At 41.4% G+C, this 14,681-nt stretch overlaps 2 protein-coding genes across 10 annotated transcripts in view; one reads left to right on the top strand and one right to left on the bottom strand.

Annotated features, from left to right (window-relative positions):
* Nucleotides 1-1,600: 1,600 nt before the first annotated feature.
* s1pr4 (sphingosine-1-phosphate receptor 4) lies at nucleotides 1,601-4,254 on the bottom strand. The gene is made up of 2 exons (XM_061779284.1): nucleotides 4,167-4,254; nucleotides 1,601-3,241 (listed from the first exon to the last, which is right to left on the bottom strand). The coding sequence occupies exon 2, from the start codon at nucleotides 3,121-3,123 to the stop codon at nucleotides 1,903-1,905; it is 1,221 nt and encodes a 406-aa protein (XP_061635268.1). The 5' UTR covers nucleotides 3,124-3,241; nucleotides 4,167-4,254; the 3' UTR covers nucleotides 1,601-1,902.
* Nucleotides 4,255-11,156: 6,902 nt separating this feature from the next.
* The window catches only part of si:zfos-588f8.1, a 91,552-nt gene continuing 88,027 nt past the window's right edge, over nucleotides 11,157-14,681 (top strand). For 4 of the 9 annotated variants that reach the window (XM_061778034.1, XM_061778035.1, XM_061778037.1 and 1 more), the window contains exon 1: nucleotides 11,159-11,662. The gene's annotated coding sequence lies outside the window, so the exon portion shown is untranslated. Of the gene's footprint in view, nucleotides 11,663-14,681 lie in introns of all 9 variants that reach the window. The other 5 variants (XM_061778040.1, XM_061778038.1, XM_061778042.1 and 2 more) reach the window with 2 other exon arrangements.

The raw sequence follows: 14,681 nt of genomic DNA, 5'->3' as shown, positions 1-14,681 counted from the left end.
CTCAAGAGGACGAGAGATGGGGTTAACCCTGGACTGGTTGGCAGTCAGTCGCGGGGCACATAGAGAGAAAAAGCCATTCAGACTCACATTCATATTCACACCAATGGACTTCAAGGACTTCAATGGACTGAACCTAACATACATGTTTTTTGGAATGTGGAAAAAAAGCCAGAGTACTTGGAGAAAGACCAAGCAATCACAGGGAGAACATGCAAACTCCCCACAGGAGGGCCTGAGCCGAGATTCGAACCCAGGACCTCTCGACTCTGAGCCAGCCATGCTAACCGCTATGTCTTATTGCTCAATGACTGTGTTTTTATGTTTTTATGTCACAAAAGTATTCATTGTCAATTAACTATGTTGTCGTACTAGGCTACCGGAGACAAATTCCTTGTGTGTTGTTGACATACTTGGCAAATAAAGATTATTCTGATTCTGTTTCTGATACTGATTCTGATTCTGATCTACAAACTCCATCCACTTTTTAGTTAATGCATCTCGATAGTCCGTTATATTAATTAATGGAGTACATTGCGACATATTACATTTACAGTACATTCTTTTTTTTTTTTTTTTTTACTTTTGGGACTTTTTTTTCCCAGCACATTCTCATGATCCATCCATCCATCCATCCATTTTCTGAGCCGCTTCTCCTCACTAGGGTCGCGGGCGTGCTGGAGCCTATCCCAGCTGTCATCGGGCAGGAGGCGGGGTACACCCTGAACTGGTTGCCAGCCAATCGCAGGGCACATAGGAACAAACAACCATTCGCACTCGCAGTCATGCCTACGGGCAATTTAGAGTCTCCAATTCATGCATGTTTTTTGGGATGTGGGAGGAAACCGGAGTACCCGGAGAAAACCCACGCAGGCACGGGGAGAACATGCAAACTCCACACAGGCGGGGCCGGGGATTGAACCCGGGTCCTCAGAACTGTGAGGCTGACGCTCTAACCAGTCGGCCACCGTGCCGCCCATTCTCATGATATTTAGTAAAATTTTGTTAATTACTTAATACTTTGTAGATGGGTGGTCCATGGACCTAGAACAAAACCCTTACATTTTAATAGACTAATTGAATTTTAATTGAATCTATTTAAAGTTTTTGTTGCTGCTGTCTGTTTGCATGGGCGTCCAAGTATGACAGTACACCCATCAGATCCAGATGGAGTAATGAAAATGATGCAATGAAAAAAGCTAGTTGGCACCCACTTTGTAATGCACAATACTGCCACCTACAGGTCTGGAGTGGAACAGTTTCATGCGACATGTCTTGACTTTTAATCAGACTGACCTGTTTTTGTTTTTGTTTTTTTGCCTTGGTGGAGGTCTGCGCTCCACTGACAGGGCAAAGCTATAGGTATACCTGTGCAATCAAATGAGCTCTAATGAAAGAACAGGTAATAAATCTCTGTTTTAACTGACATTGAGCTGTTTGAGATTGATGTGAACAAAGACACCTTGAAGGGATTATTTAAAACTTGACTTTGTCAAGATGATGTTAATGGAATCTTACATTCATGAATCATTTTGAGTCTTATGGAGCCTGTCAAGGTTTCAATGACAAAACCACCTTCAGAGAAATAGAAAAGGTGGCATCCTGAATATCACATGGAATGTTTATTAACATTAAACCAAAAACAGCATTAACACTTAATGTTACAGTGCAATAAAATGCATCAACATTACAAACATTTTCTTACTAACATAAGGTATAAAAAAATATATTTTCCTCCTCTTATATACATTTTTAAATTGTGTAAAATCTACCTGATTGATGTTTTTTTTCTTCTTTGTTTTAGTTCAAGTTGTGTTTACCTGAAGGCAAACCAAGTCTGAGGAAACAGTTATGTGTAGCACCCTTCTCAGGTCCTGTTTGCATAGGAGGGGTACACATTGTGGTCTAACCACTCGAAACTGAAAGGCAGCTGGTAGTAGAACTGAGCCTACATTTCTTCGACACTTTGTGGGCCTTTTTTGGGGTTGGCGGCGGGGAGGTGACACTCATGTTCCTGACCTTGTTAAAACTGTTCCTCAGGCTGTCCTGCCTGCTCTCTGATGTGCTGCTGGTCTCCTTGGAGGCCAATGCCTCAGGGCGACAAAGGCAGCAGCGACACAGGAGCTGAGCCATGGCTCTCCTCATCTCGCTGCTGCCTAGGGCGTAGATGATAGGGTTGAGGCCTGAGTTGAGGACGGCCAGGGAGATGAAGAAATCGGCGCTGAAGAGCGATGTGCACTGGCGGGACTTGCAGAAGAAGTCCACAAGCAGCAGCAGGAACAGCGGCCCCCAGCAAAGCAGGAAGACCCCCACGATGGTAATCACTGTTTTCAGCAAAGCCAGGGAGCGTTTGCGACACCGCTGGAGGCCCAGTTGTGCGCTCTTGTGCACGTGACTGTAGATGGCACTGTAGAGCACACCTATAGCCAGGAGAATGAGGATGAAGATGATGAGGGAGAACAAGATGTAGGTCTTGGAGTAGAGAGGGAGGAGGGTGGAGCATTCATCCAGGCTGCACACACAGTTCCAGCCCAACAAGGGAAGGAAGCCGATCACCAGCGCCAAAACCCAGCAGAGGGCCACCAGGCCGTAGATCCTATAGTAGGTGCTCCTGGCTGACTTCTGAGGCAGTGGCTTCATTATAGTCATGTAACGCTCCACGGCAATTAACAACAAACTAAAAATGGATGCAGCCAAGGCAACAAACAGCATGCCCTCACGGAAAAGCCAAAGCACAGGCGTCAACTTGAAAGTTTGACTACCGGACATACAGATGTTTAGCAGGTACGCTCCACCGGTCAGGAGGTCACTGAGGGTGATGTTGCCGATGCACACGTACACCCAACGCTGACTGCGGCGAATGCGGGAAACAACAGCCACCAACACCAGGGAATTCTCCAGGATGATGACAATGCTGACAAAGAGGAAGAAGACCATGGAGGCGCTGATGTGGTTCTGGGAGTTTGAGACGGTCCTGTTCTTCAGACGACCCGTATGGTTGTAATGCCATAGGATCACGTGGCTGATCTCGGAGACGTTCGCAAGGGAGGTGTTGCTAGGGAAAGCGGTTAAATTATACAAGTGAGGGCAGGAGGATGGGGATGTGAGGGAGGAGAGATGATCCATGGCTGCTCTTGAACTGGAAGGATGAGGATCAGAACCTTGATGGGGTGAGCTGGGAATGAATGCAAAACTCCTGTAAAGACAGGCTATCGTCCCACTCAAACCACTGGACAACACACTCCTGACAAGACAGAGAACAGAAAAACCATCAATGCAGGAAGAAGCCAAAGCAATACAATAAGCTGATAATTGTATGGTTAATTCCAACCAAAAAAATAGTGAGTAAATATGATTAGAGTTGACTTTTTATACCCTACCCACAGAGTCATACTAAATGTAATTATTGTTGAGGGTACTTGACAAGGCTTATTTGGTCAAAGTGCAATACATGTGGAGAAGTACTGTATACCTGTTATTTAACTATACTTGGCTCACACTGTACTGACAAGTATATGGAAATATAGATCAATTTAATACTTTTACTTATGTACATGAATTCAGTTTTGATGACCAGTATACATTTTAAGTATAGCTGACTTTTACTTACTTACTTAAGTATCCTTAACTTTATCAAAAAATAAAGAGTATATTAAAAGCAGCCTCTTTTTGATGAAAATGTGCATATTTTTGGTCCCAGTATGTCCCTGATAGCACCACTACTTGTATTGTAATTAAAACCTTAAAATGATTATTCAACAGCTATTTAAAATTTTAAAGCCTCCCTCATGTGGTGAACACAGCATGGCCCAGAAGCAGATGCAGAGGGCATTTAAATCACAGCAGGATGCACTTGTACTATATCTCCTAAAGCAAGTTGCATGCAGAAACAAACAACGTGTGCAGTATCAAACATTTTGAATAAATATGATCTTTCTTCTCAGAAATCTATTTGTGGAGTCCAAAATCAATTTCTCAAATTTTGTCTGAGGTCACCAAATGCTATTATTGATCCTCGAGACAAGAGAAAATTATATCACTCTAAATACAAGTGGGTCATTTCATAAATCCAAATCTTTTCAATCTGAATGAAATAAAGTAGCACATTTTGTGCTATGAATCACAATTACGAATCAGAAACAGACGAATAGTGTGCAGTGACTACTTACTGTGGACAGTTCTGTTGGTGATGCTAAGTGCACGAGAAGATGCACTTGTCGCTGACTACTGATTTCTGCAGCCCATTTTGGATGGGGAAGTAACCCCGAGAAAGTTCACACCCATCACACGTGTGTGATATGCAACACAGATTGCCATCATGTTGTCACATTTCTTGCACCATATCGTGAAGATGCTGAAAGGTGAATTGTAATCATTTTATCTCTCAGGGGTATTTTAACTGTGACTTCTATGCACCGTTTTTGTGATGCATTCTGACTAACATGAGTTCCCACTGCGATTTTTACTGACTGCAGATCAAGTAATATCACCCAAGTTGCCCAATGAAAATGTATTTTCCATTTCTAGTAAAGTCAGATGACTCAAAGCTTTTGAGTATATGTGGCAAGACACCTACTTGCACTTACGAAACTGGGGCACAGAGCCAAAACCTCAGGCATCAAACTATTCTAGTGTTCTTCCCCAATATTTCTCAGAAAGTACCAGAGAAAAACAAGAAGCCACCATTAGATGGAGAAAGTGCCCTTCCCTGTTGATTATAAGTCATCACTACATCTGTGGTGCTGGTTTCGCCATAGTGGTATTATGCCTGACTCTTAAGCCATGCACTGCAAAGTTGACTTGGACAAAGTGTCAGGAACGACACACGCGTCACAGGCCCTTTGCAATTGACCACAAATTAACATCGGACTATTTTAAAATAGTGCAAAATCTAAAGTTAAAGTCACTTTTCCAGTTTTTGTAACCTCTGCATGGCAGATTGTAATAATATTTCTGCAGTGTGACTATATCTCATAATGTGCTTTAAGGTAATTTTTTGGGAGTATGTAACAAAACAAGCAAACAAGATGAAACCATTAACATTATGGAATTAAAATATTGTTATTATGTCTGTCCTCACAAATTATTGTTTGACATCACAAAACACATTTTAGTCCTACAACTGGCAGCAAATGTAGTACAGAACATTTTATTTGCACTTTGGTAAATTTGTTCCATTGTTCCAGCACTTTTATTGTGGGTGAGCTGTAGCCCATCCCAGGTGACCCCCTTGATCACCAGCTAATCGCAGGGCACATGTAGATTCACACTCACATATTTTGAGTCTAGTGAAACTAACATGCATGTTTTGGGAAGTCGAGGTAGCCGGAGTACCCAGAGAAAACCCACACAAGCACAGGGAGAACATGTAAACTCCACACAGGATAATGCGAAGCACAATTCTAGAACTGCGAGACACACATTCTAACCACTAGTACACCATACTTAATTGATTATTACAATAAATGGTATTGTATTAGTTTGTCAAGGAAGACATTACATTTTGTTGGAGAATCCAGATCTCCAACAAAATGTGTGAATTGTGGATTTATTTGTTTGTTTGGTCATTGCTGTCTGCTTGCATTGGGACCAATGCGCCAGTGACCTATTTTGAAGAAGAAGAAGAAAAAAAAAGAAGCTTGCTGTGGCTGTGTGTGTCTGTGTGTGTGTGTGCGCGCACGTGTGCATGCGTGCGTGCGTGGCCCTGAATTCCCACTTTGTAACGTGCATTACTGCCACCTATAGGACTGGAGTGTAACAGTCTACCATGTATTTTACAATAGTACTTTGTGTGTGGCAGTCATTTCCCAACGCACGTGACTGCTATCGACAGCAGCCGAACAGTATCACCTAACATTTCACGATCTATTTCCCAAATGGTTAAGATAAACATGTTTAGGACCGGCGGCACGGTGGGCGACTGGTTGGAGCGTCAGCCTCACAGTTCTGAGGACCGGGGTTCAATCCCTGGCCCCTGCCTGCGTGGAGTTTGCATGTTCTCCCCGTGCCTGCGTGGGTTTTCTCCGGGCACTCCGGTTTCCTCCCACATCCCAAAAACATGCATTAATTGGAGACTCTAAATTGGCCGTCGGCATGACTGTGAGTGCGAATGGTTGTTTGTTTCTATGTGCCCTGCGATTGGCTGGCAACCAGTTCAGGGTGTACCCCGACTCCTGCCCGATGACAGCTGGGATAGGCTCCAGCACGCCCGCGACCCTAGTGAGGAGAAGCGGCTCAGAAAATGGATGGATGGATGTTTAAGAAGAAGAAGAAGAATCATCTTTTATTGTCATGAACATGCATGCATGCACACGAAATTTGTTCTCTGCATTTAACCCATCACAGTGAACACATACACATGTTAGTGGAACACACTGGAGCAGGGGGCAGCTGAAGCGCCCGGGGAGCATTTCGGGGTATCAGTGTCTTGCTCAAGGACACCAGGACCCTTGGGCCTTGGTGGAGCTCTGCAAGGCTGGATTTACACTGCAAGGTTATGTCAACAAAATCCAGGGTTTTTTTTTTGCTCTCAAGGGGCAGAATTCGTGTATATAATAGACAAAAACCTGCAAGGAATCAGACATGCCCTGCGATTGGCTAGCGCCCTGTTCAGGGGGTACCCTGCCTCTCGCCCGCAGTTAGCTGGGATAGGCTCCAGCATACCCGCGACCCTGGTGAGGATTGGCGGTGCAGTAGTAATGGATGGATGGATGGATGGAATCAGACATCTTCAGATTGGAATGAGGCCTCTTCCAAATGTGGATAAAAACCTGATCTGCCAATGCAGGTGCAACACACAGGACTAATTTATCCCAAACTTGACATCATCGAACTACACTTTTTGGTATAAACACCCACGTCTGACCAAACAACACAAATAAACACATTAAAAACACCCGCTGTTAAACTACAGCCAAAGCACAGAAAAATTAATATGGTCTAATTATTGTAGCGATTATGTATGAAATAAGAATTGTAATTAATTTAGGATGAAGTAATAAGCCGGGAGCGACGTTTGCGTTACTTCCGGTTTATCGTAAATTTGACTTGATTGTTAAAATGAAACTAATGTCTCGAAAAGGGCGCCACGTCAAATTTTTCAAGTTTAACTTTAGGCAAAATGACAACAAACCTTTCTAAATCAGTCTCATGATCTGCAGGTTGCTACACTCTACAATATTTTGAGTCCTAGGTTACAGAGGTTTACTCAAATTCAGAACACAGAAAAAATATGACCACGAGTGGAATTTTATGGTATATTTAATGAAACACACAACTACAAACTATAACAAGCAAATTGTCAGGATTCAGGTTGTAAGTTGGACCCAGATGCAGAAAGGACAGGGAGATGAGTTTGTGAATAAAGGTTTATTGCAGCTTGGAAGCGAACAAAGGAACTCCGAGAACTAAATCCGGGATTGGCAAGGTTCCAACGAGGTCCGGTCTGGCAGGGTAGGAGTCCGCGTTGTCGGTGGGCCGCAAGAGGTGAGCACTGGTTTGCAGGGAGCAAGGGCAGATGGCAGACTGGGGACAAAGAACAAGAATTAGGTAGAGGTAACTCACTAGGTCTTCAGGAAGCAAAAAATGAAAATAATGAAGGGGTGCCAATAATAGTGAGCAGTGACTGTATGTGTCAGTTTAAATGTACAAAATGTATCAATATCAGATACGGGCATCCGAATAGGATCTGGACCTGCAGTGTACAGTAAATCCAGCCTTGGAATCATTCTGGTTTTACTCTCTATTTTCCATGCAAGAAGAAAAGTTCAGAAATAAAGAGAAAAGAATCAGTATGTAAAATGAGTGACACACCTATTTGACCTACATTTGGGGCTAATGAGGCATGACATTTATGGGCCTCTCCCCTGAAACACAAGTACCTCATTTTAGATGGAAGTTCTCCTTTTTTCGATTTTTAGATTTAGAAAAAGACACAGCTGAATACACTTGAGTGACACATCATTAGGTACAGCTTTACATTTTATGTTGACAGAGTCAAAGTTTACTATTGTGCTTGTATTTTGCAGTTGTGTCTGCGAACTGCACTGCATTACACTGAGAGCTCCTATATTTTGATACACACTTCTTAGAATGATCCAGTGCAGTTTCTACATCACTACAACCACAAAACAAACATGGGCATTATTATCTTGATGGGCTCTTGTTAAATTGTGCCCGTATATTACGTGTCTAATAAGTGTAAAACTATGTCAAATAATACTATGACATTGAAAGTACTCTAAATGTCATAGTAGTGCTGCTTTGAGACTGCTGGTGTAAATGGAATGAGGAAAACAAACAAGCAACTGCAACCCAAGGCGTGAACAACACTCTGTTGACGGTTGAAAACGCCCTCATTCTCAACATATAACTTCAAACAGCACTTTAACCACAAAAGTAATGTCAACCACAAGTGTGTCTTAAACGTGCCAACGTTAAGGCTGATGAATGTGCAAACATGTCTTTGGGACAACACATGCACAAAACTCATTATTGTTTTTTTTGCTGCATGAAACTTGTGCATTCAAGGTTGAGGAGATAGTGGTGGTTCAATCTCTTCTGTAGACTATTGCATAATTTGACTACTCTACAGTATCTCAGCATCAGGCTTATGTGAAATCTACAAACCTTCAAATCAGTGATGTTCGTGCAAGATGTTGGCCAATACAGTAAAGTGAAGGAGAGCAACCCATGGAGCTGGCTCACACATGATGACATATTGCCGTGAATGTTTCCATTTGTTTGAAGAAGTCAACATCCTGTGGCCAGAAAGTAGCATTACAATGTTTTGCCTGAAAATGAAAAATTGTGTAGCTTCATCAAATGACCACTAGAGGTAGTGATTTAAAAAAAAAAAAATAATAATAATAATAAAAAGAAAACAATATTGACAGATATAATATGGGGGGGGCAGATCGACATTTTTGACAGACTAGTCCAGTCACATTCTACACATTTTGTCGGGGGGCCTACCTCAGAACGGCGGTCATAGAACCGCCACTGGTTTAAAAGTAATAAAAGACCAACAAGTAGGGATTAAATACTCCTTCTTACTTTTTTTTATAACATTCAGAGTTTCATTAGTTGTTGTTTTTCCCTCATCATTGTTTTAAAATAACATTTTATCCAACAAAATGTTACACGTCATGTCTGTCCTGTTTTTATTTAAGTTTGGTTACTACCATTGTTCCACCTTTTAGTATAATATTCCCACATGTTAAAGCAAAAATAAAAATAACGCAAAGTCAATTTTAAAAAAAAACATAGATAATAAATTAAAGCTACATGTAGCAATAAACAGGCGCTCAACTCTCATAATCATGGAAAATCATCCTAATGATTATGATGTTGCTCCGCCAACATTAGAATTTAGACATGTAAACAAAAAAGATGTAATTATCATCGCCCATCTGTCTAGGATGCCTGCTGATTGGGGCTCATTTGGACAAATTCCCATGTGTGATCCCAGTAATTGTCCCAAAGTGGCGGCTTCAAACCAAAAAGAGGCGAGTTCCTGTTTAATTTCTGGCATGGGTCTCAAAGACTTTTTCGTGCATCCTGTTTCATCCATCCATCCATTTTCCGTACCGCTTATCCTCACTAAGGTCGCGGGCGTGCTGGAGCCTATCCCAGCTGACTCTGGGCAGAGGCAGGGTGCACCCTCAACTGGTCGTCAGCCAATCGCAGGGGACATAAACAAACAATCATTCGCCCTCACAGTCACACCTACGGGCAATTTAGAGTCGCAAATTAACCTACCATGCATTGCTTTCGGGATGTGGGAGGAAACCGGAGTACCCGGAGAAAACCCACGCAGGGACGGGGAGAACATGCAATTTGAATTTGAACCCCGGTCCTCAGAACTATGAGGCAGATGTGCTAACCAGTCAGCCTGCATGCCCCTCATCTAGTTTCATGTCCAGTAAATTTCGTGTCGATTGGTGAAACTGGTGTCAGAGGGCTAATTTTTCCAACTTGAGTAAGTTGGGGACATCTAACATAAAACTTACACCTGCGCAAAAAAGGTGAGTTTTTGATATTGTTGAAACCCTCAAAAAGGTTTGTTGAAAAAATTATAGTTAAAACTGCAAGCAGCGATAATTGGGCCCTTGCACCCCTGTTTTTTGTGGTAAATTCTCCTAAATGATCATTAAATTTAATGCCATGGTCCACCCACATTAAATGGTGTAGGCAAAAAAAAAATTTGCAATTTAGCGATGCCCATCTGTCTAGCGATGTTTACTGTCACGTGATTACATCCGCTCAAGGGGGCCCAACTAGGCGTTTGATGGTATGTAAACAGTATACTGCACTTGATCACATTTCTTAGCCCATAAAAAGATAGATTAATAGTTAAGGAAGAAGCAGGTTGCTAAAGAGAGAGGGCTTATGCAAGAATAAAAGTGAAAGTGTGGATATTTTAAAGGCATCTCACGGACTCCATTCATTTTAACTTACCTAGTGTGCATGTACGGACCGTTCGTTGTGCATTTTGGTTCCAAACTTTGCTTTTTCATCCACAGTCGCATTATACATTAGGAATATAGTTACGTATTGATGTAAAACACAATATTTGATGCTTTATGTACTTTTTCATCCACAGGGACATTATACATTATGAATATAGTGGTGATCAGTACCCAGATGTCGTCACGTGACAGTGAACATCTCCTGGCCTACTTGCTTCCGATTGGGCGAATTCCCAAGTACGAGCCCTGGAATTTACCCAAAATGGCTGCTACGAACCAAAATGGCTGTCTTCGTGTTAAATTTAATAAAATAAATAATAAATAGCAAACAATAATTCTACATTTCAGTAAAATACATAGATTTACATTGGGTTGGGCCTAGTAGTGTTACGAGTGCAGCCCAGTCATTGAAATAATAGCATCCTAGTAGGCCAAAAGTGGCACTAGTAGTGCAAAAATGACACATTCGATCGACTCGTGCACTGAATTGTCTTACTAGTGACAACAAAGATCGCACTAGATCATGGACCTTAATCGAGGATCTCAAACAAATGTTCAAACGGCTTCCATAACGTCCTGAATGTAAAATTCGTCACTTGCTATTTAAATCCTGCATGGAGCGCTGTTTTACCAACCATGGCTTGTGAGCCGCACCACCACTGTCAATGCTGTAGGGGGCACTGTTTTCCCAAAGCAGTACCTTTGAATGCAACAGCGCGCACTCGTTGAACACACAAGCTTTTTTTCCCTTCAACTTTTTTTCCCCCCTCTACGCTTAGTCAGCCTGGCTGGCGTTATTAAGGCAGAAAAGAAAGGAAGTGGCGACAGGCTAGCTGTTAGCCGACCAGTTACCAGTCTATTTACCCAGCGACAAATGTACTTTTGAAAATCTTTTATACCAGAGACGCCTCTTCTTCGTGTCGCCGAGGCGTACAAGGAAGCTACCTTTTTTCTTTTTTTGTCAGCTCCTTTTATTTTTTTGTTTCCGCGCCGATTTTAAGCTCGTTGTCTCATCTTTGTCCGTCTCCGGGGTTGTTAGCCCCCCACAGACTCCAAGTCGGGTTGAAACCAAACCGAATACAAACAAGACACGGATATACGAGCGTGTTGGTCATTGGTGTTTGATTTTTTATCAGTCGCTTTAATAGTGGGGAATACAGTGAAGAGCAACACAATGCAACAAGCAGCGAGGAAAGGTACGTTCTTGTTTCATTGTACGTTGGCTCAATGTGACACATTGTTTGGGACACAAGTTTTAAAGACAGCGACCCTACCACGCTGAATAATTCCTTACTCTGGAAGCATATGGACGTTTACAAATGTCTCTCGGTCAATGTAATGACAAAGAAGCAAAGGGAAGTGATAAATGCAGCCTACACGAGTGTATTGACTCTTGTGAAGGTCAGTTAACTTAGTCAAAACTGTCATTGTAAATAACTTGGGTTACCAAAATGTTAGCGTCTTTGCAATGTGCGCATGAGTTCGTTGTCTCTCCCAACTTGTTGCTCAACGACGTTCCCAGACGGTGCACAAAAAAAATAAAATAATTTAAATTAAAAAATGCGACTAACACACTGATAGTATTTCCCAACATTGATTGGACCGCGGCACACTATGTAAAAAATTCTCACGGCACACCTGAGTCCATACAAAAATGCCACAAAGAGTATAAGTAATAAAATAATGATGGATACAAAGGTTTAGTGGAAGAGCATCGAATTGTTCAGCCTGTCACTATACGTCAATAGCGTTGATAGATGAATGGACGTTGTTTGTGGTAAATAGTTATATTTAGACCAATTAAGCGAATTTTGCAAATTTCCTGGACCACACTTGATAATCTCTTGGGTCTCATTAATGTGCCAGACACAGTGGTTGGGAATTACACGTTATTGGACTATGCTTTTACAGTATTGTTGATGGTGGTGCAGGTACACAACAAAGAAAGGAAGGAAACTACATTTCAGTTAGTTATTGTTAGTTACGGAAGAAAGATCACATCATTTAATATCCATCCAGTTTTTATAGTGCTTGTCCTTATTAAGGTCACAGATGAGCTGGAGCCTATCTCAGCTGAATTTGGGCGAGAGGCAGGGTACACCCAGGACTGGTCACCAGTCAATCGCAGGGCACATATTGACAAGACGACCATTCATACTTGCTTTCACACCTATGGACAATTTAGATTCATCAGTGAACCTAAAATACATTAGATTTTTGGGGAATTTGGGAGGAAGTCGGAGTACCCGTAGAACCAGAGTTTGCAACCCAGGACTTGCTTGAGTTAGAAATCACTGCATCGTTAAAGTCGGCACCTTACATTGCTATCATATACTGTTGTGCACCAGCATGAACAAAACACCTCTCCAAAATCAATCGGGAATAAAATTCGCTATAAAATTGCTGATTTAGTACGCAGTTATTGAACGGACACATTGCCGTTGCCAGCCGTACCCAGCGAAGTCTGCACTCACGCCGAGCGCCTGACAGGAGAAAAGGTTTTAGTCCTTAACAAACGCTAAAAGACTGTGATTGTGCCATATTCGCAAACTCTATTTCAAAGGTCTAAGAGGCGTGAGTGATGCAATTATTAAAATAAGTGATGAGCTAACTAGAAATTAATCTGCACGCACACTTACCATTGTGGCTGACATGCTTCCCTCTCCACTGTTGAAGCATTACAGCTATTAATTTTTAACAAACCAGGCCTATTCAAATATATCTAACCCAACTATTTGAACTCATTTTTGTCTAAAAACGTACAGAGCTTCAATGTTGAGGCGACATAATGCCGCAAGGCTCCCACAGAGTCAAGAAGAGCGGGAATTATACAACACTGCTCGGAAAGTTGAAGCGTTCAAGATAGTTTATAGATTTGCTCTCAAGCTATTTTCAACAATTTAGATTGGTTAATAAATTGTAAAAAAAAATAACTGACCATGTGGAGACTGACCCAGTATTGAAACATTTTGAAATTGAATGTACAAGGCATCCGCTCGACAGCAACAGTATATGATTTGAGGATGTATGGTGGGATGCAATGTGGTATTCTACCACATTGCATTATTATTCAGGTACATCTTTTTGTGTATGTGTGTTAATGATTTTGGGTAAGGTTGTTTTAACATGTTTTGACTCATTTTGTAGTGTCAGATAAGGCATATGGAAAGGAAGTTATTATTTATGTGCACATAGCATCATGTTTGTGGTCCGAATTAAAAGAATGTTGACTGTTGGCACTGATATCCATGCACAGCCCTGAAATGTTTAACATGACTCAATAGAACCATGTTTATGTTTAGGTTAAAATAATTTCCACTGAGACATTAAACGATTGCCTGGGCTTTAGTCTATTTACACTACCTTTATCCAAGGTGCTTTGTTTATACTCAATATTAAACTTGAAGTTTTTCCAAAATGATTTTAAATTTTTTTTTTAAGAAAAACATCAAAGCAAAACAAATGGTTCCATATAAGCTGCAGGACCATGTACTTTCATTATGACTAATGTCCTAATGGTGGAAAAAAGAAATCATATGCAGGAGCATTACAATTACGCACACGCATGCACTTTGCTTTGCTAGATCATCGCCATCTTTGTTACTACTTTTTCTGTTGCTTTGATTTAGCCTGGTCTGAAATGATGTTTTCCTATAACCCTTGGTTGGTCACATGCTGTGTTCACATCCAGAGCAGCTTCTTCGAATCACTTGAGTTTGTGTTGCTAAGCTCACAAAAGAACTCAAAATGAAGGTTGTTGCAATTAAAGGATTTCCTTAAGATAGAGTGCTTAACATGGACTAGTTTTGCCTCAAAAACCATCATCATTTGTAACGTTACATGAGATGTCATCCAGTCATGCCACAACAGAAGAGTACCAGTGCTGGCAGTGTAGTAATAGGCATCGAACATGAAATTGAATTTAATTGAAATTTAACATTTGAAATATCTCTTACATTTACCTCGTATATGCTAATGTGAATACCATCTGAAAGAGCTAGATTCGGCTGGAGAGATTAAAAGTGGCGCCCAATGAACTAATTTGCGCAATTTATTAGGAATATGTCGTCACGCAACACAAGAAGGCACGCTCAGCAACTGCCACTCTTACTGTTTTTTATTTTATTCTTTTGTAAGCATGGCCTAGAAGTGTTTTTCATTGAAATATTTTATGTAGTTATGACTTTAGTACTGTGTTAGCGAAGGTTAGTGATA

This window comes from Phyllopteryx taeniolatus, chromosome 7 (genome assembly GCF_024500385.1).
Source record: "Phyllopteryx taeniolatus isolate TA_2022b chromosome 7, UOR_Ptae_1.2, whole genome shotgun sequence".
NCBI lineage: Eukaryota > Metazoa > Chordata > Actinopteri > Syngnathiformes > Syngnathidae > Phyllopteryx > Phyllopteryx taeniolatus.
The sequence above is the reverse complement of the archived record's forward strand: the minus strand, read 5'-3'. Positions and strand labels throughout refer to the sequence as shown.